This window comes from Camelus bactrianus, chromosome 1 (assembly GCF_048773025.1).
Source record: "Camelus bactrianus isolate YW-2024 breed Bactrian camel chromosome 1, ASM4877302v1, whole genome shotgun sequence".
Lineage (NCBI taxonomy): Eukaryota > Metazoa > Chordata > Mammalia > Artiodactyla > Camelidae > Camelus > Camelus bactrianus.
The window spans coordinates 61,726,313-61,753,666 of NC_133539.1; the positions used below are offsets into that span (position 1 = coordinate 61,726,313).

At 36.5% G+C, this 27,354-nt stretch overlaps 1 protein-coding gene across 1 annotated transcript; it reads right to left on the minus strand.

The window, feature by feature from the left end:
* Positions 1-574: 574 nt before the first annotated feature.
* Positions 575-25,879, minus strand: RNF168 (ring finger protein 168). The gene is made up of 7 exons (XM_010959315.3): positions 25,540-25,879; positions 24,879-25,215; positions 15,565-15,641; positions 11,491-11,670; positions 9,492-9,613; positions 7,965-8,046; positions 575-5,743 (listed from the first exon to the last, which is right to left on the minus strand). Exons 2-7 carry the CDS (start codon positions 25,177-25,179, stop codon positions 4,790-4,792), a joined length of 1,716 nt encoding a protein of 571 aa, XP_010957617.1. The 5' UTR covers positions 25,180-25,215; positions 25,540-25,879; the 3' UTR covers positions 575-4,789.
* Between the last annotated feature and the right edge of the window lie 1,475 nt (positions 25,880-27,354).

The following is a 27,354-nucleotide window of genomic DNA, read 5'->3' on the forward strand; positions in this document are numbered from 1 at the left end:
TCATCTAGTAACCAAACTCTTCTGTTGTGTTTCTCAGCTTTGAGGGTGGCAGCCCCTCTCTGCAGTTATCATCTTTGGCTTATCTCAGTGTTTCCTTTTGCCCCAACACCTGTCTAACCAATTCCCTATACTGCATACCCTCTAGTGAAATACCTATTATGTTTTTTTTCCTCAAGTGGATCTATCAATAGACCCAGTAAAATCTACATTTTTCTAGTATAAACTGAGCAGGGAGTGGGATTCTCATCCTGATCCTGGGACTCAGGAAAGTCCACGCTCAGTCTGTCTGACTTGTAGTAAAAAACAGACACCCTAACTTTTTATGGGTCTTAAGAGAGGAAGAGGAATGATACAAAAGATAGACCCAATTTATGATCCCCAACTGACAGAAAACCTTTTGGATGGAACTGGTTTCACGGATAGAGTCTAACTGCAGCAGCCTGGGACCATAAAAGCCAAGTTAAAGTGAAATGTAAAGAGAAGGGTGCCCTCAAGTGAATTCAGGGTCCGTGTTGCTCCAAGTCCTGCCAAAACAAGGCATAAATATACTGAAGGGGAAAAAAAAGACTAAAAATTAAAGTCATGATTCTTTATTAATCTTTACACAGGAATTAAGAAATAAGTAAACATACAGTAGTAGCTCAATTCCTTTCAAAGTTTGTGGTATTTTACACACCTTTATGTACACCAAATGTATAGAAGCAGTATAGGAATCTGAGGAAGCCACAAGGTATTTCCAAGAAATGGTTTCCTGAGGCCAAAGTCTCCTGTCATCTGGGAACTGTGACAGAGAGGAACTTATGAGCAGGGGTTTCTTGTTACATGGTGCTGTGGACACATCTGGCAGGAGAGAGGTCAGTGGAGTCTCCATGAGTAGACAGAAGGTAACTGCAATTTACTGGACGCTGTATGTGGGTACTTATGGTCGCACAAAGTCACGGGATAAAGTGAAACTCTCTTCAAAGTGGGACTGGTGGAGTGATGAGGCTGCAGGATAGCCAGGAGAAAAGAACTATCACTTATTAAAGTTCATTTTTGAATCACGGCCTGCACCAGGTGCTCAATGTGTATTACTTTCCTTCACTCTTGATAGCGACTCCGTTAGTTACACTGATTCCCATTTACAAATTAAAGTAATTTGAGGGGGAGCATATAGTTGTGTTGATGGTCCAAAACTTATGCACGAATTACTAGTCCCATAGTTCAATTCCTTATGGAATAAATATTTGTGAACTAAGGAACCTAAGAGCCATTTAAAAGCATTCTTAGCTCACAGGCCCTACAAAAATTGTCAGCGTGCAGATTTGGCTTGTGGGACATAGTCTGCACACCTCTGTGCTAGGGCTTTCAGTTGAGGCCTTAGTGTGTTCAACAGGCTTCCTTTCCCTGGTAGGACCTGAACTGTTCTTGTCTCATTAGCACCTTGTACCTGATGACAACTCCTCTCTGCTTTTCAGAGGTTTTCAGCCTTTTGGCCTCTGCTCTGAACAGTTTCAAAACTGTGATTATCTCTATGGGAAAGCCAACCTTGTGTTTGATGACCCTTGTGTCACTCTAGCTTCATGAGATGGCCAAGAGCTCTGCCGGTTTCTCTGTTCACCAGCAGCAGCCCTGAATCTCAGCCTGCATTCAGAGTAGGCACATGCTATGAGCGAAAAAGTGGTTGCAAACATCAGTTCACCTCTCAAGTCTTCCCTCTCTAGAGTCTTAGCGCCAACTTGGTCCGCATTGTTTCAGTAGCTTTCCGATGCTTTTAAGTAGAAAATTTTACATTTTTTAAATCTGGCTTTTCTTATTATTTTCAGCAGGACTACAGGTTTGCTGCAATGCTACCTGAAAAGCCTAAGATTTGCTTTTCAAATAATTTTAAAATAGTACATTAAAGCCAAATATATTCAAATTCATTTATAATACTATTTCCAAAAATTCACAATGCTAATTATTTTTTCACACTGAAAAACCTTCCTGAACTACAACTCTTAGAATTTAAAGGCAAAAAAGGACTATCCAGAGTGGTGCAGGCTGAGATGCATAAGTTTCCTTTATCTTGCAATATTTTAAGAACATTTAAATTTTGACTGATACAATAGATTCAATATGACTGAAAATTCAAAAAATATAAAAGAACAATAGCAAAAAGTCATTCTTTCATTTATATCTCCCAGTCACCCAGTTTCTCTCCCCACTGGCAACACTGTCTCTCTTGTTCATACATATATTTCTCTTTTTTTGGACAAATGGTTGCTCACTATATATGCTATTCTACAGCTTGTATTTTTGGTTTACTCTGTATCTTACAGTTCTTTTCACATCAGTAAAGTAGGTTTTTTGTTTGTTTAATTGCAGTATAGTATTCCATTGTACCATCATTTATTTGGTGTGTATTGATATGATTAAGGTTGTTGCTAAGCTTGTTATTACAAACAATGCCATACAAAAGTATTTTGTGCCATTCTACATATATGTGAAGACAGCTTTAATAGAGGAAGAATTGCCAAGGTTACCTCTCTAGGAATTTTAAATTTTCTATTCATACCAGGCAACATATAGAAGTGCCTATTTCCCTACACTCTTGCCAAGATTAAAACAAACAAACATGTATCAAAGCAAACCCCAAAAAGCACCTTTATCTTTACTAATCTGAAAGGTGGAAAAATATATGAGCATTAGTATAAGTGATATCATGCATCTTTTAACACATTTAAAAGCCATTTACATTTCCTTTCCTTGAACAATGTTTCTTGGGAAAAAATTTCTCTAGTTTTCCTTCTGGGTTGTTAGTCTTTTTCTTAACGTATTGGCAGATACTTTATTATAAAGGAAATTAGCTCTTTGTGATGAATTGCATCTTTCTCCCCTAGTTTATGTATTTCAATTTTCCTTTATGATAGTTTTTGTTATGCAGAACTTTTAATTTTCATGTGTTAATTTTTACCTGTTGTAAACCACAGTCCATTTAAATTTTTAATAATTATTTAAATTTCTAGATTCTCAATCTCTGCAGTTTTAGAACTCCCTGAGAAATTAAACACTCTCATATCCCTTCCAAAGAAATGGGAGAAGTATCCATACATTCTAATGACTGACACGAAACATTTACTAGTTTCCCACAAAAATGCATAATTTCTCAGAACGACTGAGAAATTAAACTTTTATCTTAAAACCGACTTTAGTCAGAAAGATTTCTTCACAAATAAGTGGTTAGATATGTAAATCCTAAATACATTACCCTATTTTTCCTCCTTTTTTGGTCATAGACTATTCCAGGAAGATTTAATTACATAACTTTTGATTTGAGGCATTACAACAATGCCTACCCTAAACTGTAAAGTGAAATTGCTCTTAAAAAATACTGGTTTGATGAAAAAAGATTTTAGTCTATTTTAGACAAATTTGATTAGTTTCTAACTACATTTCATTTCAGCACAATCATTACTCAGAAGGCAATCACTTTTGAGAAAGGGCAAACTAAATTTTAAATCAGCATCAGAATTCTACCCATAATTACCCAATCAATATTGAAGTGGATGCCGTCAAGTATGCAGATTTCAGTTACAAAATTGGAGGAAAAAAACCCTTAATAATGTATAGAAATACTGATAAATTTAATCTTGAATTTTTACCTCTAGGACATTTTATTGTTATTTACCTTAAAAGGATGGCTAACTAGACATCAGAAGAAATGCTGTTAAAACTATTGTTTGTTTGCTCTAAGTTGTTCACATTAATGAAACATAAGATCAATAGTTTCTAAGTTAAATTCACAAAATGAAATCACTACCTTCTGATTTAACTTTCATGGGTAAGACAGGGCCAAACTCAAGTATCATACTTTCTATTTTTGTCCATAACACAAGTAAGTCAGTATCAATACAAATGATAACATAAGGAAATAAATACATGGTTAGTCAGGTTGTACAACGTAGATACTGTGATATAACTCTCAGTAAATTCCCATTTTTCCCCTTGAATAGCAGATTAGATACAACGGTGCAAAAACTCACATTTTCTGTGTCATTTAGCAAAGAAAGACAAGGAAGAAGACTTTGCCAAACAACACATGCTACTCTATTTTGGACCCAGTCATCTGATCATCTACTCAGTTCCAATGCTTCCAAACTGTCAATCCAGTCCACTCAGCCTTATCCCAACTCTTAGGCCCTTTTGTATCAAGAATCTCGCTTCATCTCTGTCAGTTAATCCCTAATTTTCCAGAAAACTCTGATTCTTCTGACTTCATGTTGATCCAGATCCATTTTAAATCAAAGAAAATGCTGTAATACTTAAAAAAGTAAAGTGGAATAGAAATTAGATTACTTTAGTGTTATGGAAGATGCATTTCATGAGCTCTGCAAATACATGGGAAAGTTGCAAGAAACAGATTTTAAACCCTGCCTGGATTCCTTAACTACTTGGTTATACTATAAAGTTGCTTTAATTACTAGGCAGGACAAAAAGTTGAGCAAAGGCCATAAAATATGCATTTTTTAGGAAATGCATGGAAATGATTTCTTGGGAGTCAGCCAAGGCATTTTTATATCCATAAGGACTGTCAACTTAGTACATCACAGTTACTAAAAAAGGAAAGGAGCGGGATTCTTGCTTACCACTGAGTTTGGCAGAAATACCTTCATATATTTCTCCCTTATAATCACAAGGATTGTCCTGTAATTGAGGACAATGAGTGTACCCACAGAGCAGAATTAATAAAAAAAAAGTTAAGAATCTACAATAGAGAGCTTCACAATCCAGCTTTACTAGATTATAAAACACTCCCTTTACCCATGCATTACTTTGTGTATCTCTGAAACATCTGAAAAATACTTTTCTGTGACTTACTAGGCTGTAGGGAATGAGCAGTTTTAGGCACATTACCATCATCTCTAGTAGAATTTGGTATCTTTTTTCCATTAACTGAACGTTTAAACTGGATCTTTAAAGAAGGTTGCCAATTTTCATTTTTTGAGCCTCTCCGAGGTTTTGGATGCTCCAGATCAGTTTGTCTTTTGAAGTTCCTATCTTTGGAATTCTTCCTCTGTCCGTTTAGTAATCTGTCTGGAGGTGAGGATGTAGCACGTAACTGATACTCATCTGGGGATCCTTTTTGCCGGTTTGGCCTCAGTCGTTCTTGATCCACCTCTTTCTGAAGCTGTAATGCTAATAACCTGTCCTGTTCTTCTTGTTTATGTCTCTCAAAAAGTAGATGTTCCAAATCTATCAGTTTTTGGGTAAAGTTGATTTCTGTGTCCTCTTGGTCTGAGGAAGCTTTGGGGAACATTTTTCTTCTTTTTGCAGAAAAGCATGGATCCCTGGCTCCTTCAAACAAAGATTCCTGGTTTTTTCTTTTGGAGATATCTTTATTGATCAGTAGGCGAGACTCCTCATTTTCTGTCTCAACTGTGTCATTTCTAATTATCTGTGTCATATCAGATACAGTACAGCCACTCTGTGTTTTGCCACAAGGTTCATCTGCAGCTTCTCCAGAGTAGGGAACTCTGGCTTTAGGTTCCTCATGATTTATGACACATAATTCTTTACCATGATTGCTTGATCTTGTTTCGACTTTTCCTTCAAGGCACCATTCTCTACCACTGGCACGTAACTGAGGCATAGGTGACTCCACTGAAGATTTTGCACATTGTTCTTGAATTTCAAGGCATATCTGAGGAGAGAGTATTGGCATATCTTCCTCCATTTCTATGTCTTGCCATGTAGGGCTATTTACATCACTGCTGTCAGTTTCCTGGAGAAAACAGAAAAAGACCAAATAGGGGAAAATATCAAGTCATAATATGTAAGTCTAATTACACTGATACTATAGCAGAGCTGTCAGCATAAGGTAATTATTATTACCAAGAAGGTATATTAATTCTTAATAGTATTTCTATTGTGTGCCAATTTAGACTAAGGTATTTCTTCATTTTCATTCCCATGAAAACCTATAGATTAAAACCCACAAACTAGTTATATATATATGGCCAGGAGCTGGCACCATGACCTGACCTCTCACTTTATAAATTTCCTCTACACTAGAGGTTTTTAATCCCTTTTTGTGTCACAAATCATCCTCCCTTTGGCATTTTTGTGAAGCTTACAGACCTCTTCTGAGAAAAATAGTTTTAAACATAAAAATAAATACATACAGTTATAAAGGGAATAATTTATAATACAATTATTAAAATCTTATAATTTATGATGTAATAAAGCTTATCTATTAAATACATTAAATATTAAGATCTAGTGGCAAGTCTAATAACTTATAATATTGGAGGGATGAATATAAATGATACTTTAAGAGATCTTGCAAACAAATGTAATATGATTAAAAACCTGTGCTTTCTACTGGCAATAAAGTCACAGGTACTGATAACATTATTATGGTTTGCTGCCAACATTCATAACTAAAGGAAACACTAAAATGAGAGGTCAGGCAAAAATGAAAACAACTTTTTCTTCTATCTAAGTTCATATGTACTCCGTGGATTCTACTCATAGACCCTAGGTTAAGAACCCTTGCTTTGCCAGTATAATTCTTCTTCTCACTTACAGGTCTTAGGTATGTCAAGACCTAGGATTATTTTTGACCATGTGAAAGCCTTAAGAAGAAACGCTTCAATGAGAATTTGCTCCACAACAAAAATTACTCCTTGTTGTTGGAGACCTTAAATCTGGTTTTTTTTTTTTAAACACCTACTTTGCTTTGCATTTATCATCACTCATAACATTTCTTATGAATCAATGTGGTTTGGATTGGACAAATTCTAGGCTGCTTACTTGATTTTGCTGTGAATATTAACATCAGGATAGGAAAAAAAATCCCAGCCCTAGAATGCATCTTACATCAGTCCTTAGTTCTAGTATGAGCCAAACTATCTGGACTTGAATCCTCCCTCTACTCCCTCTACTTAAGGGACTTCGGGAGTCTCTTATCTCTGCATACCTCAGTCTTCTCAGCTGTAACTGGGCACAAGAAGGATACCTTACAGAGCTAGTGGTTGGATGAAGATTAAATGTTGGTGTTATAAAACCACCTGGCTGAACTGAAAAAATTTTAGGAACCCATGAGTAAAGGGTTAACAAAACCTCTTCTCTGTAGGAAATTGACTTTGGTGTCAGCTCATCTTTCTTCATTCTATTTGCTTGGAAACCCGATAAAGGGGGAATGTCACATGTGTTACTAGGCCACATAGCTTATGGTAAAAATGACCCTTATTGGTGAACTGCATCTGTACTAGGAGACCTATGAGTGGTCTATAAACATGTTGCAGGAAGCCAAAGCCTGGGGCTTCTTAAAGTAATTTACAACTCCTTTGACTGGGTGTGCCCTTTACCAGGACCCCTGGAAGCTATACCTATGAATTGTTACAGTAAATAACTGACTCTTATGGGGCATGGGACTTCCGAACCTGGGTGGTTACTATACTCTTCTGCATGGTCTCATTTCCAGGCCATCACTTAGAAGCTCTGTAGTAATGACTCTTGTTGAACAGCGATGCCTGATGCTGCCCTACTAGCATGCTTTGTTTTCCATCCTGTAATCTTTTAAGGGAAGCTGGTACCAGGGGTAGCCTATCCAGTTTTGTGAATTTGATTATCTACGTCAGGGATCTACAAACTGTGGCCGATAGGCCAAATTCAGCCTGCTGCTTGATTTCATAAATGGTTTTACTGGAACAAAGACAAGCGCATTTGTTTACATATTGTCTGTCGATGCTTTCACATGACAACAGCATCATTGGACAGTTGGGACTGAGACCCGGTGGGCTGCAAAGCCGAAAATATTTACTATCTGGCTCTTTAGAGAAAAATTTGCTGACTCTTAGTCTAGGTGAGTCTAAGATAATTAAGAAATAATGTTCCATTTAGTACAGTGACTTTAAAAAGAAGTTAGGAAATGACAAGTGTTAACAATTTATAGCATTAGTAAACTTGCTAAACCGAGAACATCTGTAGCACCCACATACCATAGACATGGAGTTTTTCCTGTCTTCTTGTGCAACTTCAGACTGTGATGCTGACCCAAGTTGAGGTTTAGGTGACAAATACCTTAAAAAAAAAAAAAGTTTGCCAAAATCAAATGCTTTAAACACAAGTGGCATGTACCACTAGCTACCAGTCTGTGAGTCTATTTTTTTGTTATGGAATTGTCATTTTAGATATATTTTCAGCCTGTCTTCTTTATCTGATACGGCATTTAAAGCCTTCTAAATGCTACTTCAGTCACATCCCGTAAGTCTTGATGTGCAATATTTTCAGTTCTATATTTCTATCAAGATTTACTCTTTAGCCAATGAGTTACCTGGCACTTTTTCTTAATTTCAAACACTTTAGTAAGCTTTTTGTTAATTATTTTAAATTTGATTCATATAACATAAAATTAACTATTTTAAAGTGTACATTTAGTACAAAGTTGTGCAACCAACACTCTATCTTGTATGTTGCTGTTTTATGTAAGAATTCTTTATATATTCTAGAGACTAGACCTTATCTGTATTTAACTTTGTTTTAACTTTAATCCACTAGTTTCTCAGTTTCTTCTATTTCTGCTTTTAAATTCATAAGTTTATTCTTATATTTCTAGTAAATTTTTATCTTTAAATATTTCAAAGTATCTATTTAGATTCATTACAGTTACATTTTTTAAGCAGGAAAGTACTATATCAATACGAAGTATCTCTGCTTTTCTCCTTTCAGTGGTTTTTCTCTTGATTTCTACTTTGCATATCAGCATTAACAACACTGATGTTGCATATCTTTTTTCTCCCTTAATAGCAACCACTTCCTTTAATGCTGCCCTCTTCCCGCCAATCTCCATCTCCCCATCCCAAGTCTCCACCACCCCAAATCCTAAATTTCTATGAATTTTGGAAGGATGCAAATTACCTGCACATATTTACGCAGTTGAACCAAAAGCCCTTACATGTTTGACGTCTAGATTGTAGTTGATAAACTACAGTTGATAAACTGTTTCAACTATGAACTACTATTGGAAAGCTTATACACTTACAGAGACATCAACTCTTCCTGCTGCTAGCTAGAGGGGCGCTGTGGGGCAACTAAATTCGCTCTACTATTGACTACCTGACTGATTTGTTTTGTATAGTAGAGAAGAAATATAATCCATAAACTGGGGAAAAAGAGAGTGTGGGGGATGCCAAAATTGTAAACTCCTTCAATGAGGATGACCTTACTTGGGACCAGCTTTTCTCACTTGAATCTAAGCCAAAAGAAAAAGGAATCCAATTGATTAATTTTGAGAAAATAGGAACAACATGGAAATCCTGAGCAATCAAGATAAAAAAAGCTTCACATCTCTGTGCTTAAGATGCACAGGATGTGAGCATCTCTCTTATTTTCACTTTACGTCAAGCTTAGACCATGTGGAGGGTTTTCATGCAGGGTTGATGGATCGATTTTGATCAACAGTAGACTCTATGAACAAAAATCTACAGTAGGTGGTCAATAAATAATTGATAGTCATGTTCACTTACTTCTGAATATCTCCAGTGTTTATTTGTTTGTTCTTACTTTTCTTTTGTGATTTGGTTGTGACTGGATCAGATTTTCTGAAATTCAAGGGCGAAGCCAAGATGCTTCCCTCACAGAAATTGTTCTTGAGCAACACAAAAAGCATAAAACAATTTTAAAATAAATTATTAATTTGACTAATTAAATCAGAATCCACAACAGAATTTTTCAGAAATTATGCTATGTTTAAATTCTGTACATCCTTTGAATAATACTGACCATGCAAAAATTAGTATGAACAAGATTAAGTTTACCTAAGTTGGTCTAAATTCATTTTTACTCTACATTATAAACACAAAGAGCATGATGATACTAATCTCATTAGCTGATAGTTTCTGCTAATTTTTCTAATGAATAATTTCATATATTTATAACTACCGTAATCTGTAGGGAAAAATTCAAAGAGCTGTGACTATACCTGGAATAAAAGTCATTTTATGTAAAATAACTTAATCTGGGGATTTAAGGGCATACCAATAAATATCATGAATATTTACTTGTGGTCCTAGTCTCGTAAGTTTCTTACTACACCACTGGAAAATTTTTTTTAAAAAAGGTCAGCAGTGGCCTTGAACCACCAAACTTTTACAAGTAAACCAAAAATTATTCTAAAATATCAATAGATCTGCTCTTATAATCCCCATGTGAAAACAAGAAGAATTAGAATTAACTCTTGAAATACAAGTAAAATTGACCTCAGATTTTCCTCTCTGATATATTTTTTCTTTCCTATCCCATTTGTTATTCTTTCGGCCTGCGTCTTTTATTTAATTCTCAATTGTGTACCATTCCGAAGCTATCCCACTTATATCTTAAAAGGAAATATATTTTTAAAAAGGGCATATAATCTAAAACTTAGGTATATTATTATGAATGGTAAGCCTCTCAAATATGGAAAAAACAAAACCCCAGTTCTGGATATGCTTCATTTTGGTAAATATATTTTAAGATATTTGTTGTTTGAAAGCAGAGGAATTGTTTTTAGAGGCTCAAGCCTGAATGCATGTCACACTTCCCTGGATGCCTCTGGGAATGGTATCCCCTAAATCCCATCCCCAGGGATTCTGATTTAGTAGATTTAGTATAGGAGTTTGCATTTTAAAAGAACCACAGGTGATTCCACCAGGTTCTTTCAAATCACTCAGTCCCCATTGTATCCTATGGTCTTAAAGTATGTGTTTTATCATCCTTTCTTAGTTCATTGTCCCCTAGGCAGTAATTTAACTATAGCAAGATTAATAAAATCCAGGTTTTATATGTTACTAAAAAATTTAATGTGCTTCACTTGCAAAAAGTGATTTGCATCCTGCAAATGCCATTACTAGAAAAGAACTTTAGATAGACTATATGTAGTAATACAAAACACCTCTAAGAAATATCATGTGAAGAAGGTCAGGAAAAAAACAGTGTGATTCACACATTCTTTTTAGGTAAACAAAGTTGTAAGAAACTATTAATAGTTTCTTCTGTATAACATAGGGAACTATGTTCAGTATCTCATAATAACCTTTAATGAAAAAAATATGAAAACAAATATATGTGTGTATATGCATGACTGGGACATTGTGCTGTACACCAGAGACCGACACATTGTAACTGACTCTACTTCAATTTAAAAAAAAGAAAGAAAAAAAAGAAACTGTTAATAGTGCTAACCTTTGGGGAGAGTGTCTGATGTAATGAAAAAGGAATCAGAGTAAAGACGTGGGAGGGAGAAAGAAAACTCATTTTTCACTGAATAGCTTTCCTACATAACTGAATGTACTGACAACTTATAAAAAAGGTTTTTTTAAGTATACTTGGATTAAGGCAAATGTGTAACAATATGCAAAAAAACCCTTTTAAGTAGAGTAAATAATGTCAGAAATAGTTTCTAGTTATGGTAAACAATTCTTCAGGCTGTTCAAAATCACCTAGGAAAAGCAATAGGAATATTAACACTTCAAAGTTTTTAAAACTTACAATATTAATGCTTAGCTTTCTTGCCAGCTCTTCATCACTTTTCAGTTGTTCTTCCATCTCCCTCTGCCTTTTTTCTGCCTGCCTTTTTTCCTCTTCTTCCTCCTCTGCCAGTAATCTCTGAATGTATTCTTCACTGGCTTTGTTTTCTTCTTCCTCATTGGCTCGTCGCTCTGCCTCCACCTTAAAAATGATTAATAAAGAACAATTCCTCCCTGAACTTTTTCGTGTATCTATAATATTTCTTAATAAGAATAATAGAAGTAAAAAAAAAATGGCAGGAATTAACATATTTCAAATCCAGTGCAAATCTGGAGAGACTAATTTCTGTAGAAATGTCCACAAAGTCTCTTTCAGGAGCCTTCCCCAGTCAGTCCAATGGAACCTTGATCAAAGCCTCATCTTTCCTCGCTTCAGTCCTTATCACATTTTCCATTACACTGTAACACATTTTTGGAAGTGTTTCTAGGTAATACTTTCCCTCAATTAATGGAAGGCCTAACTTTGGCCTAGGTTTCTGAACCAAACCCTAGCAAAGCAGATGGAGTGAAAAACTAACTCAAACTAATCAGGGTCTATCCTTGAAGTTGGGATGAATCCTGAAACACACCAGGCAGAGTGGAATGTTTGCTGAAGAAACAACCATAATGGTCATTATATGATTTATGGATGAAGAAACAGACATAGAAAAGCAAATAACTTTCTTAGATCAGTAAATGCAGAGTGCAGACTCAAACAGCTTTGAGGACCTAAGGCCACCCTTGTGGCCACTTAAACTATACTTTCTGAAAGAAATAATCTAAGAGCCACTTCAGGAAGCTAAAGGATTTGACTCAAGAACAAGTCTTTGATCCAATTTAAGTGAAGGAGACGTGAGGAAAAGTTTGCTAAGAAACTTGTACGTTTTCTTGCTGTTAAAGGAAGGTGACTGAAGAGCCTGCTGCTTCTCCCTCTGCATGTTGTGGCACATGCACCTGCTGTTCAGAACTGTGCAGCTATCTTGCTGTTAGCCTGAGGAGAAAGCCAGCTGACAGAAGTTAGCAAAGAAACGAAACTAGAGCTCTGGATGAAACCAACCCTGAAGCTGTTACTACCACTGGAATTCCAATAAATTACAATTTTCTTATTGTTTAAGGCAGTTTAAATTAGATTTTGTTTTACCTGTATTCCAAAGCATCCTGATAGAACGTGTTCTCATTACATTGTTGTAAGGATTAAATTATTCCTTTAAAACCCTTACTGAAGGACTTTGTTTAGACAATATGCTGACACTTAACTATCGTAATTATTTATTAGTTCTAGACCTCACATGATCCAAGACAGCAGCCACTAGCTACATGAGGCTACTGAGCAGCTGAAATGTGACTATCCAAATTGATACGTATTACAAGTATAAAATACACAACTGGAGACTAAATAAGAAGAAAAGTAAACTCTCTCATGATTAATTTATATGTAACTATATAATTAAGATCTAATTATATAATCTGACATGTAATTATATAGGTAATATATAATTTTTTCATTTTTTATTGAGTTATAGTTTACAATGTTGTGTCAATTTCCAGTGTAGAGCCCAATTTTTCAGTTATACATGAACATACATATATTCATTGTCGCATTCTTTTTCGCTGTTAAGCTACCACAAAATCTTGTATATATTTCCCTGTGCTATACAGTATAATCTTGTTTATCTATTCTACTTATGCCTGTCATTATCTACAAATTTCGAACTCCCAGCCTGTCCTTTCCTACCACCCTCCCCCTGGCAACCACAAGTTTGTATTCTATGTCTATGAGTCTGTTTCTATTTTGTATTTATGTTTTTGGTGGTTTTTCTTTAGATTCCACATATGAGCATTCTCATATGGTATTTTTCTTTCTCTTTCTGGCTTACTTCACTTAGAATGATATTCTCCAAGGACATCCATATTGCTGCAAATGGTGTTATGTTGTCGTTTTTATGGCTGAATAGTATTCCACTGTATAAACATATCACATCTTCTTTATCCAGTCATCTGTCAATGGACATTTAGGATGTTTCCATGTCTTGGCTATTGTAAATAGTGCTGCTATGAACATTGGGGTGCAGGTGTCTTTTTGAAGTAGGGTTCCTTCTGGATATATGCCCAGGAGTGGGGTTCCTGGGTCATATGGTAAGTCTATTCCTAGTCTTTTGAGGAATCTCCATACTGTTTTCCACAGTGGCTGCACCAAACCGCATTCCCATCAGCAGTGGAGAAGGGTCCCCTTTTCTCCACAGCCTCTCCAGCATTTGTCATTTGTGGACTTTTGAATGATGGCCATTCTGACTGGTGTGAGGTGATACCTCATTATAGTTTTGATTTGCATTTCTCTGATAATTAGTGATATTGAGCATTTTTTCATGTGCCTATGGATCATTTGTATTTCTTCCTTGGAGAATTGCTTGTTTAGGTCTTCTGCCCATTTTTGGATTGGGTTGTTCGTTTTTTTCTTATTAAGTCGTTTGAGCTGCTTATATATTCTGGAGATCAAGCCTTTGTTGGTTTCATTGTTTGCAAAAATTTTCTCCCATTCCGTAGGTTGTCGTTTTGTTTTGCTTATGGTTTCCTTTGCTGTGCAGAAGGTTGTAAGTTTAACGAGGTCCCATTTGTTTATTCTTGCTTTTATTTCTATTGCTTGGGTAGACTACCCTAGGAGAACATTTTTGAGATGTATGTGAGATAATGTTTTGCCTATGTTTTCTTCTAGGAGGTTTATCGTATCTTGTCTTATGTTTAAGTCTTTGATCCATTTTGAGTTTATTTTTGTGTACGGCGTAAGGGAGTGATCTAGCTTCACTGATTTACATGCTGCTGTCCAGTCTTCCCAACATCATCTGCTGAAGAGACTCTCTTTATTCCACTGTATATTCTTGCCTCCTTTGCCGAAGTTTAGTTGACCAAAAGTTTGTGGGTTCATTTCTGGGCTCTCTATTCTGTTCCATTGGTCCATATGTCTGTTTTTGTACCAATACCATGCTGTCTTGATTACTGTAGCTCTATAGTATTGTCTGAAGTCTGGGAGAGTTATTACTCCAGCCACTTTCTTTTTCTTCAGTATTGCTTTGGCAATTCTGGGTCTTTTGTGGTTCCATATAAATTTTATTATGATTTGTTCTAGTTCTGTAAAATACATCCTGGGTAATTTGATAGGGATTGCATTAAATCTGTAGATTGCCTATAATTAATATTTTCTATATTGATTTCATAATAAAATATTTTAGATATATTGAGATAAATAAAATATATTAAAATTAGTTTCATCCTTTAAAAAATCTTAAAAATGTGACTAGTAGAAAAATTTAAATTACATATGGACTCACATCGTATTTCTAGGGGACAACACTACTCTATACTAAGCAGGGTGCAGGAAGTACTAAGGCTCTCTTAGTACAAGTGAAGTTCAAAGGCTTCACTGTAAGCACCACTCCCTCTTTTCCTATTTAGGGACTTCACAACTAGCCCTTTATGCTCTCATCTAAACACATCGTTTGTGTTCTCCCAAATTCGTATGTTGAAGCCATAACTCCCAATGTGACAATATTTGGAGGTTTGGCCTTTGGAAGGTAACTGGGTTGTAAGGGTGGAGTCCTCATGAAAAGACGAGACATGAAAGAGAGGATCTCTCTCTCCCTCTCTGCCATGTGAGGACACAGTGAGAAGGCAGCTGTCTACATGCCAAGAAGCAGGCCCTCGCCCAATACCAGATCTGCCATGCCTTAATTTTACGCTTTCCAGATCCAGAACTGTGAGAAATAAATGTTTGTTGTTTAAGCCACCCAGTTTATGTGTTTTTGTTATAGCAGCCCAAATGAACTAAGACACCCATAATCTACCACCCTTTATGTTCAAAGCTTCAGGGAAATTAAATAAACTAAAGCTAGTTTTTAACTACTTTGAACAATGTAAAAAATGGAGTCTTTATAAAGTACATTAAAATTATTAACACTTCAATATATACTATTTATAGAAGCACATAAAGCTGTACGTAAAATCTGAAACTGAAAACACAGCAGAGAATTCTTCTAAAAAAGAACAAGTATTTAGTACCGACCTTGCTTATCTCCTCTTCATATTCTCTTCTTAATTCCCCAGGTTTACTTAACAGGCGAACTGGCTGATAGTCATCAACTGTTTCAGATCAAGAAAGAAAATTATATAGGCAACACAGGAGTCTATGGCTAACTTTTATTTTCCATTAAACCTATATTAACATAAAAATGCGAAATTAAAATAAATATACAATTATTAACAGCTATAGCAATATTTTTTATGGAGTTGCATTTTAAAAGAAAAACCAAAGATTTTCTGGTTCAAAACGGCACATGAATATATATACTTAGCTCTTTCTCTAGAAGCCATTAAAATAATAGTAAAGGAGTTTTTAAAAAAGTAATCCTACAATTACAGCAAACACATATTTCTTCAAAAAAGATACATACATATAGCCAACAAGCACAAGAAAAGATGCTCAACATCACTATTCATTAGGGATATGCCAATCAAAACCACAAACAGATAGCATTATGTACCTATTAGAATGGCTATTATAAAACACTGATCTCAGACTTCCCAGCTCCAGAACTATGAGGAGTAAATTTCTATTGTTTAAGTGACCCACTCTATATACTTTGTTACAACAGCCTAAACTAAGATAGATGTGCAGAAACCAAAGTTTGTATTATAACTGGTATCCTCACAAAAAAGGGGAAATTTGGACACAGACACACAGAAGGAAAATGCTGTGAAGACACACAGTGACAACACTGTGTGAACACAAAGGGTTGGAGGGATGCATCTGTAAGCCCTGGAATACCCGAGATTGCTGGCAAACCACCAGAGGTCAGAGAAAGTCAAGAGTTCTACAGGTTTCAGAGGAAGATTGGTACTACTGAGCAAATTTATTTTAATTGGGAGAAGAAATTGTTTCCATGATGACAAAAGCAGAGTCAAAATGAGGGCTGGAAGAATAATTTTATAAACCACTTAACTGTTCAAGTTAGGTTTTATTGTTTATTTTTATTTTTGGTCCAATATTGGACATTCAGTTTTCTAATTAACTTGGATTTTTCCTTCAGAGTAAAATTACAAGTATAGTGATAAATTTCCTTTAATGAATTCTGTCTGCTTTAAGAACAGCACTCACCATAAGAAAGCAACATTAAGTATGGTGGGAACATTTAAGTGATTTATGATAGAAATTTTAGAGTTAACCAACATAAGCACTGTTGGCGAGCTGCTTTCGACAGATGGCAAATATCGACTGTCATACTCACTTTTAGTCTATAAAATGGATTTAGAAATTGTTTAAGAAATAGCAAATAATTGCTGCTACGTAATTTATTGCATCTTTGGTTGAAAAAGTTACTGATCTTAGTTTAGATTTACCTGTGAACAAATCAGTAAGTAAACTTTAAAAATCTCAGTAGTTTCATTAAATTTTTTAAAAAAATTACAGTTCTCTGCTTACTACAGAGTGAGTAGTTAAGCATCTGTAAATTGCATGTTCCTTTCCTTTGCCCATTATTGTAGTGTTTCTCTTAATCTGTAGTTCTTGTTATATTCTAGATGTTAATTCTCTGTTGATTTAAGCATTTGCAAATGACTTCTCCCAGTTTGTTGTTTTTAACTTTGTGACGTTTGTTATCATATAAAAGTTTTGTTTTAGGATTTCTTCTGTTACTCAGGAAATCTACCCTATCTTAAGATTCTGAATTTATCACTTATATTTTCTTCAGTCACTTTTAGTTTCCATTATTTTTAACTCACCCAGAATTTGTGTATGTTGTTGCTGGGATTAGAAAATAATACAACCACTTTGGAAAATTATCTGGTAGTTTATTTTACAATCAAATATACATCTACTCTATGACTAAGAAATTCCGCTTGAGTATCTGCCAAGGAAAAATGAAAACATATGGCCACAAAAAAACTTGTACAAGCATCTTCACAGCAACTTTATTCATAATAGCCAAAAGCTGGAAATGGCTGATGCACCATGAACTGGAGAACAACCAGAAAATTACAGTAGAGCAACACTTAAAAAGAAATAAACTGCTAATAACCAAAACACGGATGATCTGGAACATTATACTAAGTTAAAAAAAAAAAAAACTGCACAAAAGAACACACACTCTATGATTACTGTTATAGGCTAAACTGTGTCACCCTCAAAAGATCTGCTCAAGTCCTAACCCCTGTACCCAAAATGCGATCTTGTTTGGAAACAGGTTGTTGTAGAAATAACTAAATTCGTACTGGAGAAGGGTGAGCTCTTAATCCAGTATCTCTGGTGTCCTTAACAGATAGAGACACAGAAAAGAAATGGCCATGTAAAGACCCACAGGGAGAGTGCCATGTGACTATGGAAGCAGAGACTGGAGTTATGCAGCTGTAAGCCAAGGAACACCATGGACTGTCAGCAACACCCAGAAGCTAAGAGAAAGGCATGGAACCAATTCTTCCCTGGAGCTTTCAACAGAACATGTGCCTGGACTTCTGGCCTTCAGAATTGTAAGAAAATAAATTTGTTATTTTAAACCACTTAATTTGTGGTAGTTTGTTATGGCAACCCTAGGAAACTAATAAAATTCTATCTTATATGAAGTTTTAGAACAGACAAAACTCACCTATGGTGGGAAAAAATAAGTGGTTGACTTTCGTGGGTGTTGAAGTAGGGATTAACTGGGAGGGACATGAGAGTAATTTCAGGTGTGATGGTAAGGTTCTCTATTTTTATAGGGGTTTGTTACATGTTATACTTAAGTGAACACTCAGTGAAGGTAAAATTAAGATTTGTACATTTCAACGTATGTAAAATTTTACATTAAAAGAAAAAATTATAATATTGATCTCTAATAATATGTGTACTTCTATGTATATTTAAGGGGAAATAAAATAAATAAAAAAATAAGAGATTGATGGATGGCTGATGAAAAGATATATGACAACAAGTACAGTAAAATGTTAACTATCACATCTGGTTATGGGTATGAGAGTTCACCATAAAATTCTTTCAACTTTTCTGTATATTAAAAATTTTTTCCCAATAAAATGCTGAAAAAAATGTAAGTATAATACCAAAATTTCTTGAAAGATAGGAAGGAAGGGAGGGAGGGAGGGAGGGAGGGAAAGAAAAACCAAGTGTTGGCAAGGATGTGATGCAACTATACCTCTCAGACACTACTGGTGGGAGCATAAATTGGTAAAATGATTTTGGAAAACCACTTGGCAGTATCTCCTAAGGCTCACCCTACCTGTAACACCCACCAAGGAATGGTCTTATGTTCTACTGAACATTCAAACTCAGAAAATGACCCATAAGGCCACATTTGGCATCAATCTAACAGCACGCAAGCAAGGAAGCCAGGAAACCTTTGCTGCACAGAAGCCAACATCTCTTGTAGCAACAATACAGGCACAGGTTCCCCACAAGGAACATGTTCAGTTACAATGGTCACTACACTTAAGAGACGCACAAAGTATAAAATCCCCAAAAGCATTATAATTCCTCTTAATAGAGAGGCAATCTGTCAATCAGGGATAATTATGACCACAAGCAATGCTAGCTAGTAACATCATGGAAATTCTTATTCTCATTAGGTTTTGGGGGGAACAAAGCTTGAGATCTAATCAAAGAACAGATTCTCATACAGCACAGGAAAGGATTGAACACCTTATCCACATTCTATGACCCCCAAATCTCACTCTGTATCCAACAGAAATGTAGACATGTGTTCACCAAAGTGCAAATAAAAATGTTCACAATAACACTATTCACAACAGCCACCAAACAGGACACAGAATTTTTCATTGTTTTCTCTACTTAATATCCATACAACATAGTCTACATAGCAATGAAAATAAACTGTAACCACATGTATCTCACAAATATAACCATTAGCTAAAGAAGCCACACACAAGAGCACAGGATTACATTTTTTAAAAGGTTCAGAAACAGGCAAATGTGACCTATGGTATTGCAGGTCAGAACAGTAGTTACAGGAATGGTGAGGGCCACTGAGAGGATTCAGGAGTTCTGGGAAAGTTCTGATCTTGATCACAGTACTGGTTACATAGACATGTTCACTTTGAAAATTCACAGACCTATAGACTTATGATTTGCACACTTTTTTAAAATATAAATTTTATTGAAGATTACACATCTAGTAATGATAGGGTTCTGATTTACACCCAGGCAATTCAATTATAAAATTCCTACTGTTTTGCTTTTAATCAGCTGGGGTCTATTTTCATTTTAATTTCCACTTGTTTGTTACTAGAACAGAGAGACACAATTGATTTTTATATAATGACTCTGTATCCTGTCACCTCGATAAACTCTCTAAACCTCACTACAACTTTCTAGTTGTAGTTTTTTTGGTAAATTTAAATCTTTCTGAGGTGGGAGGTGTTCCCTCTCTTCTATTTTCTGAAAGAATGTGTGTAGAGTTGGTCATATTACTTCCTTAAATACTTGGTAGAATCTACAAAGTGAAGGCACCTGGGCCTGGAGTGTTCCTTGTGGAAAAGTTTTTTAACTGACTTAAATTTCTTTCATATATTTAGATATTCAGGTTATAAATTTCTTTTTATGAAATCTTTAGCAATTTGTGTATTTCAAAATATTTCTCCATTTCATTAGACTGCAGAATTTATAGAAACAAAGTTGTTAATAAAAATCTCTTACAGTATGGTTTGTACACATGTGCATATATGTTATGCTTCAATAAAATTTACACGAAAAACAACTTGGGGGATCAACTTCCAGAACAGCAGAGTGAGATCTGCAGACCTGTTCTTCAACAAAACCACCACAACTGGAGAAAGGTATAAAAAGCTGGTTGAATAAAGTCCCTGGAAATTGTCCTAAGAGCATACAGCAAAAGAAGAAACACTTCCCTCCCAAATCTACTAAATTTCAGTAAGAAAAGTGAGACTCTGTGGCACGTAGGCCACAACCTGCTCTCCCTAGCTAACTCAACAAGGGGGAAGCTCCACTCCAAGGGGCTGTAGCCAAGACAGGGCTCCCTGTTTCTCCAGTTCCCAGTCAAGGAGTACAGCATTCTCCAGGAGGAGCAGACTATCAGCATTTCTTATCCTTTCCAGCTCAGTGTTGCAGAGCTGAGTGAAGCTGATGGCAGGTTCCCTTTCCCCATTCACTTCACACTCAGGCACAACAAGCAGAGAATACTGGGGCCCCACTGCCTTCATCACAGAGCAAACCTTTCACTCACAGAGCAAAAGGTTCTTAGGAGATGCAAGCCAAGGAGACCAGAGACTACTATGCCTGTCCACTGACTTGTTCCTACAGAGAGAAGCCACTGTCTCTGCCTCTAGCTCCAGAGCACTGGCTAAGATTTTGCCCAGGGAAAGGGCAACTGAGAGCACCAAAGATTTCCTTCAAAGAAACTGACTTTATTTAGAACAGAATGTGGATTTGTTCAAGTCCAAGGGCACTCTTGAAAACAATAGCAATTATAGTGGTAAACACTTAAAAGAGAAGGCCAGGTGGAGTGATGTCAGCAAAGTGGCAGAGCAGGCAGCTCCAAGCTCTCATTCCTCCATAGAAACATCAAAAAACAAGCAGATTCCATATATGATATCATATGGTATTTTTCTTTCTGTTTCTGGCTTACTTCACTTAGAATGACGATTTCGTCCATCCACGTTGCAGAGGACACTAATGAACTCATCTACAAAACAGTAACAGACTTGCAGACATAGTAAACAATCTTATGGTTACTGGGGGAAAGAGGGTGGGAAGGAATAAATTTGAGAGTTTAAGGTTTGCAAATGTTAGCCACTATATATAAAAATAGATTAAAAAACACAAATTTCTTCTGTATAGCACAGGGAACTATATCCAATATCTTGCAACAACCTTTAATGAAAAAGAATATGAAAACAAATATATATATTTGCATGACTGTACACTAAAAATTGACATTGACTATACTTTGTATACTATATTGTAACTGGCTATGCTTCAATTAAATAAACAAACAAACAAACAGAAACTACCAGAGCGAACACTGTAAGAACTCTGGAAAACAAAGGTTTATAGCAATCAAGAAAATGGTGAATCAAGAAAAAGACAACTTCAAAATAGTAGGAAAGTTTTGTGACACATGTTCTTGCCCCAAGTCCTCCTCAGTATAGTGGCAGTCTTTAAGAGGGAAACCCACATTCTCAGAGTGGGACACTGGTTCCTGGTTTTGGAGGAAACAGGGCAGATCCAGGGAACGACACAGCCTCAGAAAACATATGAGAAGACACTGCGCTTTCACCTTGGGCTGATCCTCGGCTCAGTGCAAGCCTGCCTAAGTGCTGAAGGACAGCCTCAGCACGGAGCTGAGCCATCATGAGGACAGAGAAGTGCTTTTTTGTTTTGTTCCCTGCCTCGCTGACTTCTGACACTCAAGGAAATCTGAAAGAACACTAACTGAACACAAGTTAACACACAGACTCAGTGACCACACACAATAAGGAACAGCCTTTGCAAAAACAGTTTGGGAAATTCAGTAACAAATGAACTATTATTATAGCCTTCAACAATCAAAAAAATGGTAAACCCCAGAGAAAGGGCAGAATCTTGATACCCAGAGTTACCACAATATAATATTCAAATGTCCAATTTTCTCCAAAACAAAACAAAACCAAAAAAACCAGTCAACAAGGCATACTAAGAAACAAAGTTTGGACAATTCAAAGGAACAAAATAAATTAACAGAAACCATCCCTAAAGAAGTCCAGACAAGAGACTTACTAAACAAAAACTTTAAAACAACTGTCTTATCAACAAATGGCACTGGGAAAACTGGATATGCACAAGTAAAAGAATGAAGTTGGATCCTACCCTTAAACCATATAGAAAAATTAAATCAAAATAAAGATCTAAAACTACATGTAAAGCTCCTAGAAGAAAACAGGGGAAAAGCTTCATGACAATGGATTGAGCAATGATTTCTTGAATGTGACACCAAAAGCAAAAGTAACAAAAGCAAAAATAGACAAATGGGACTATATCAAACTTAAAAACTTTTGTGCATCAAAGGACACAACAGAGTGAAATGGCAACCCATGGAATGAGAAAATAATCATATCCGATAAAGGGTTAACATCCAGAATATATAAGAAACACCAACTCAACAACATAAAAACAAATAACCCCATTAAACAATGAGCATAGGACTTGAATAGATATTTCTCCAAAGACATACAAATGGCCAATAAGGACATGAAAAGATGCTCAACATCATTAGTCATTAGAGAAATGCAAATTGAACCATGATAAGATAGCCTCTCTCACCCACTATATTAAACGGGTGTTAAAAACAAACAAAAGCCCAGAAAGTAAAAAATGCTGTCAAAGATATGGAAAAAAGGAACCCCTGAACATTGCTGGTGGGAATGTAAATGGTGCCCCTGCTACCAAAGAGTGTGGTAGTTCCTCAAAAAATTAAACAGAATTACCGTATGATTCAGCACTTCCTTTCTGGTTACATACCCAAGAGTTGAAAGCAGGGACACAGACACTTGTACACCAATGTTCATAGCAGCCTTGTTCACAACACCCATAAGTGGAAGCCAAAAGGTGAAAGTAACCCAAGTACCCATTGACAGATGAATGGATAAATAAAACATGTTAAATACAGACAATGAAATATTGTTTAGACATAGAAAGGAATGAAATTCTGAAATATGCTACAATATGGATGAATTCCAACATTATGCTAAGTGAAAGGTGGTGATCATTTTGTAATGTATAAAAATAGCGAATCACTGCTGTACACCTGAAACTAATGTAAGTTAATTATACTTTAAGAAAAGTTGCCGAATTGTCCTGGAAAAGAGAGGAAAGAAAGAGGGAGGAAGGGAAGCAAGCAAGAAAGAATGAAAAGCAAAGAAAGAAGCCAGACACAAAAGGACAAATACCTACTATGATTCTACTTATATGAGGTAACTAAAGTAGTCAAATTCATAGAAACAGCAAGTAAAATGGTGGTTGCCAAGGGATACTGGAAGAGTGAATTGGAGAATTATTGTTTAATGGGTATGGAGTTTCAATTTGGGAAGATGAAAAATTCTGAGTAGGGATGGTAGTGATGGTTGCACACCTATGTGAATGTACTTAACGCTACTGGGCTGTACACTTAAAAATGGTAAATTTTGTTATGTATACTTTGCCACAATTAAAAAAACACACACTAAGATACCACTTTACACCTAGGATGGCTACAAAAAAACTTTTTTTAAAAAGAAAAAAGTTACAAGTATTGGTTAGGATATGGAGAAACTGGAACCATTATAAATTGTGGTGGGAATGTAAAACTACAGAAAACTTTGGCAGTTCCTCAAAAAGCCAAACATACAATTACCATGTGATCCAGCAATTCCACTCCTAGATATATACACACAAAAAAACTGAGAACATATTAAAAAATACTTGTATATGAATATTCATATCAGCACTCTTCAAATAGTCAAAAGGTGGAAACTACCCAAATGTCTATCAATGGATGAAAGAACAAAATATAATATATCCATAGAATATTATTCTGCCCTAAAAAGGGATGAAGTACTCATACATATCACCTTGCATAAACCTTGGAAACATTATGCTAAGTGAAAGAAAGAAGACAGACAAAATAGATCATACATTGTATGAATACATTTATATGAAATATCTAACAAGCAAATTCACAGAGATTAGAAAAATGCAGGGCAGTGGTGTTGGGGGAAGAATAGGTAGTAATTGCTTAATGGTTAAACAGTTAGGAGTGATGAAAAAGTTTTGGAAACATAGTGGTGATGGTTGAAAAATACTGTGAATATAATTAATGACACTGAATCATACATTTTAAAATGGTGAAAATGGCAGACTTTACCACAATAAGAAATTCCAGAAAAGAGCAAGTACACCAGGGCATATGCACCACATTCTAAGCCCAGACAAGAAACACTGCATGACTTAACTGATCACGTAAGTGATCAAGCTGCTAGAGTCAAGTATACAGTTTGGGGCTTAATGTATAGTTTGTTGTAGAATCCACGTTGTGGAGGGTTTTGAATAAAAAAGAATGAACTACATGGAACTGCCACAGAATGATAATTGAGGCTCACTGCATGCTTAAGAAATGGAGACATAACAGGCAAGCAAGCTAAAGAAAGTAACTGAAAGTGAAAAAAAAAATTAACACAGGAATCCAGTAGTTTCCTTATTTTTGCTGTTGCTATACTATGACTATTGCTCATCTGTGAGTATTTACATAATTTTTCAAATGACTTAAGGCTCTAAGCAGGCAATTTTTTTGGTTTTGGTTTTCTTTCCATTTTAACCCAACAAACACACTGGGTTTTACTTACCTATTTCCTCTGATTCCTGCCCAGAGGCTCTAAGCTTGCATTCCTTTGGATAGTGTTTTTGAATTATCTCCCACAGTTCCATATTGACAAGAGAATTTCTTCGGGTATGGTACCGAGTCCACGAAGAGACCCGGCGGCGACAGAAGGGACAGCACAAATTTGCCTTTTCGACAGTTGATTGGAAACATGATTTACAGAGCGTGTGGTTACAAGGCAGTGTTACAGGCTCGATTAGAATTTCCACACAGATCTGGCACTGGCATTCCGACAAGGAAGGGATGGCGTCTTTGGGTACAGCCATTTTAATATGCTAATAAGGCATATTCAACATCAACACCTGAAAGAGAAAGAATCGTATTTCCGGCCCAAGTACGCAGAAAGCAAATTAACAATATTGTGTTTAAATATTATGCCCAGCAGTCTTCCAGAATTCAGAGATTGGGAGAATCAAACGTCTTGAAGCAAAAAGACGTTCTGCGGACCAGGTAAACAGCACGACCACGGAAGGCGGTGTGTTTGTTCATATTAAGAACATGGGAAAGAAAACAAAAGAACGTTGGCTGCTTCTGGGCATTAACAACCGTTGCGGCAGGGCAGACGGCGCGCTCTGGCTCTCTGGCGCCGCAGAAGGCACGCGCCAAGTTCCCCTCCTCCCTCTTACCAGGTGAGGATGCTCCCTTAGCTCAGGGCAGCAAAGCCCGCGGGCCACCGCTCGAGGAAGAACGCTGCTTCCGCCCGGACGAAGCGCTGCGATGGAGCGGGACTTCCGTTTCGCCGTTGTCGAGGGTCCGCGCGAGGCCTTCCTGGCGCTCTGAGTCCGCCGCTCCTCTCTCTCTCTGGTCAGCCATAAAGCCTAAACTTGGCGGCGGTGCCGTAGCAGCGCCACAAGGGCTAGTGACGTCACAAATGCCCGCCAAAACGGCCACTCCCGCCTAGGGAGCCGACCAAGGGCGACACTACTAACGTACGCCGGGCGGGACTTCCCGGGCCTGCGCACACCGCCCGTCCCGCCCTCCGGCCGGGGAGAGGACCCTCCTCTTGCGTCGCAATCACTGCAGCTTCAGTTTGGGTGGAGTTCAATTGCCCGCAGTGATTTCTACTCCCAGAGGTGCGACAACCGGGGAGTGTCGCAAGACTGGTCTCTGAGCAGAAAAAGGGAACCCCCAAAACAAATGAAAAAACGGAACAGTAATTTTAAAAATTGTTCCCTCAGTTCTCTTCAAACTACCCGCCTGTTTCTGTTAATTTGCAACTAAGCCTCTTAGGTAGCTTTTCAAAGTTCTTGGAAAAGCATCTCTGAGGTTGATCTCAGAGAAAGGCTGTGGTCAGAGAACCCGCAAACTTGCTGCAATTTAACAGGCACTTGGAGAACAAACTGCAGGGCTGCTAGGATCCGGGGGCTTAGCCGACATGTGCATCATTTATAAGGAAATACTTTGCTGTTAAATTTCAGTCTAGCGCAATCAAAATTAGAATCGAAATAAAAAGGAAAATATTTAAACTTTTAATGCATTTTGAAATAAGTTTTTCCACTTTGATATTAAGTTCTTGTACTGACAACTGATCTTACTGAATTGAGTTGTATGGGAAAAGTAGGTTTTGGCTAAGAAAATGATGGGGATTAAATAAAGACTATGATTGTTAGTACCTGTGAACCAAGTCTCATAGAGACAGAAAGTAGAATGGTGGTTGCCAGGGGCTGGGAGAGTTACTGTTTAAAGGGTACAGAGTTTTACAAGTTCTGGAGATGAATGGTGGTGATGATTGCACAATTTTATGAACCTAGTTGATACTACTGAACTGTCCACTTAAAAATGGTTAAGGTGGTTCTCATTATTGCACTTGACTAGTCTTAAAAAAATAAATAAAATTTTTAAAAATGGTTAAGGTGACAAATTTTATGTTTATGTGTATTTTACCACAATTGTAAAATTTTGGGGGGGAAAAAAAAAAGAACCAGGCCTGAGTTTTGACGAAATGTCAAATAGGTGTGGCGGAAGAGAAAAGAAAGTCATTGTGCATGAAAATAGTCTTTAAGGTCTTTCGGATTGGCTGAGGTTTTTCAGGTTGAGAAGATGAGTGCTTTCCAGATGAAGCCAAAATAAGGAGGTGTAGGTCCACTGTAGACAGCTTTGGGAGCTTTTGTTTTGTTTTAATGTAGGTTCAGAAAACTAGTTGTCATTCAGTTGTCCATAGTATCAATCCCTTAGCATGGAATTCCATATGGTCCCAACCTGCTTTTCCCATAGAATCTCCCATTATTCTTTTAAACTTTCAACTGTGATCTATTTGCTGTACAAACCTTGTGTTTTCAGGCTATTGCTTGAAATCTCAATTCATCCCAAATAAGTTGCTTTGTGGCTTTGCCTACTTCAAGGATGAATTTAATGCACTTCCTCCAGGAACTTGTTCTCCATCACACAATAATATCCCTCTTCTGAACTCCATCATATACTGCCTAGTGATAGTGGTTTTT

What these genes read in the sequence shown, in the direction of transcription:
- RNF168 (XM_010959315.3), bottom strand. Translation starts at nt 25,179, where the DNA reads ATGGCTGTACCCAAAGACGCCATCCCTTCCTTGTCGGAATGCCAGTGC. An exon ending in GCAGGAATCAGAGGAAATAG is followed by an intron (nt 15,642 to 24,878) that starts GTAAGTAAAACC and finishes GATCTGAAACAG; the next exon opens with TTGATGACTATCAGCCAGTT. An exon ending in AACACTGGAGATATTCAGAA is followed by an intron (nt 8,047 to 9,491) that starts GTAAGTGAACAT and finishes TTTTTTTTTAAG; the next exon opens with GTATTTGTCACCTAAACCTC.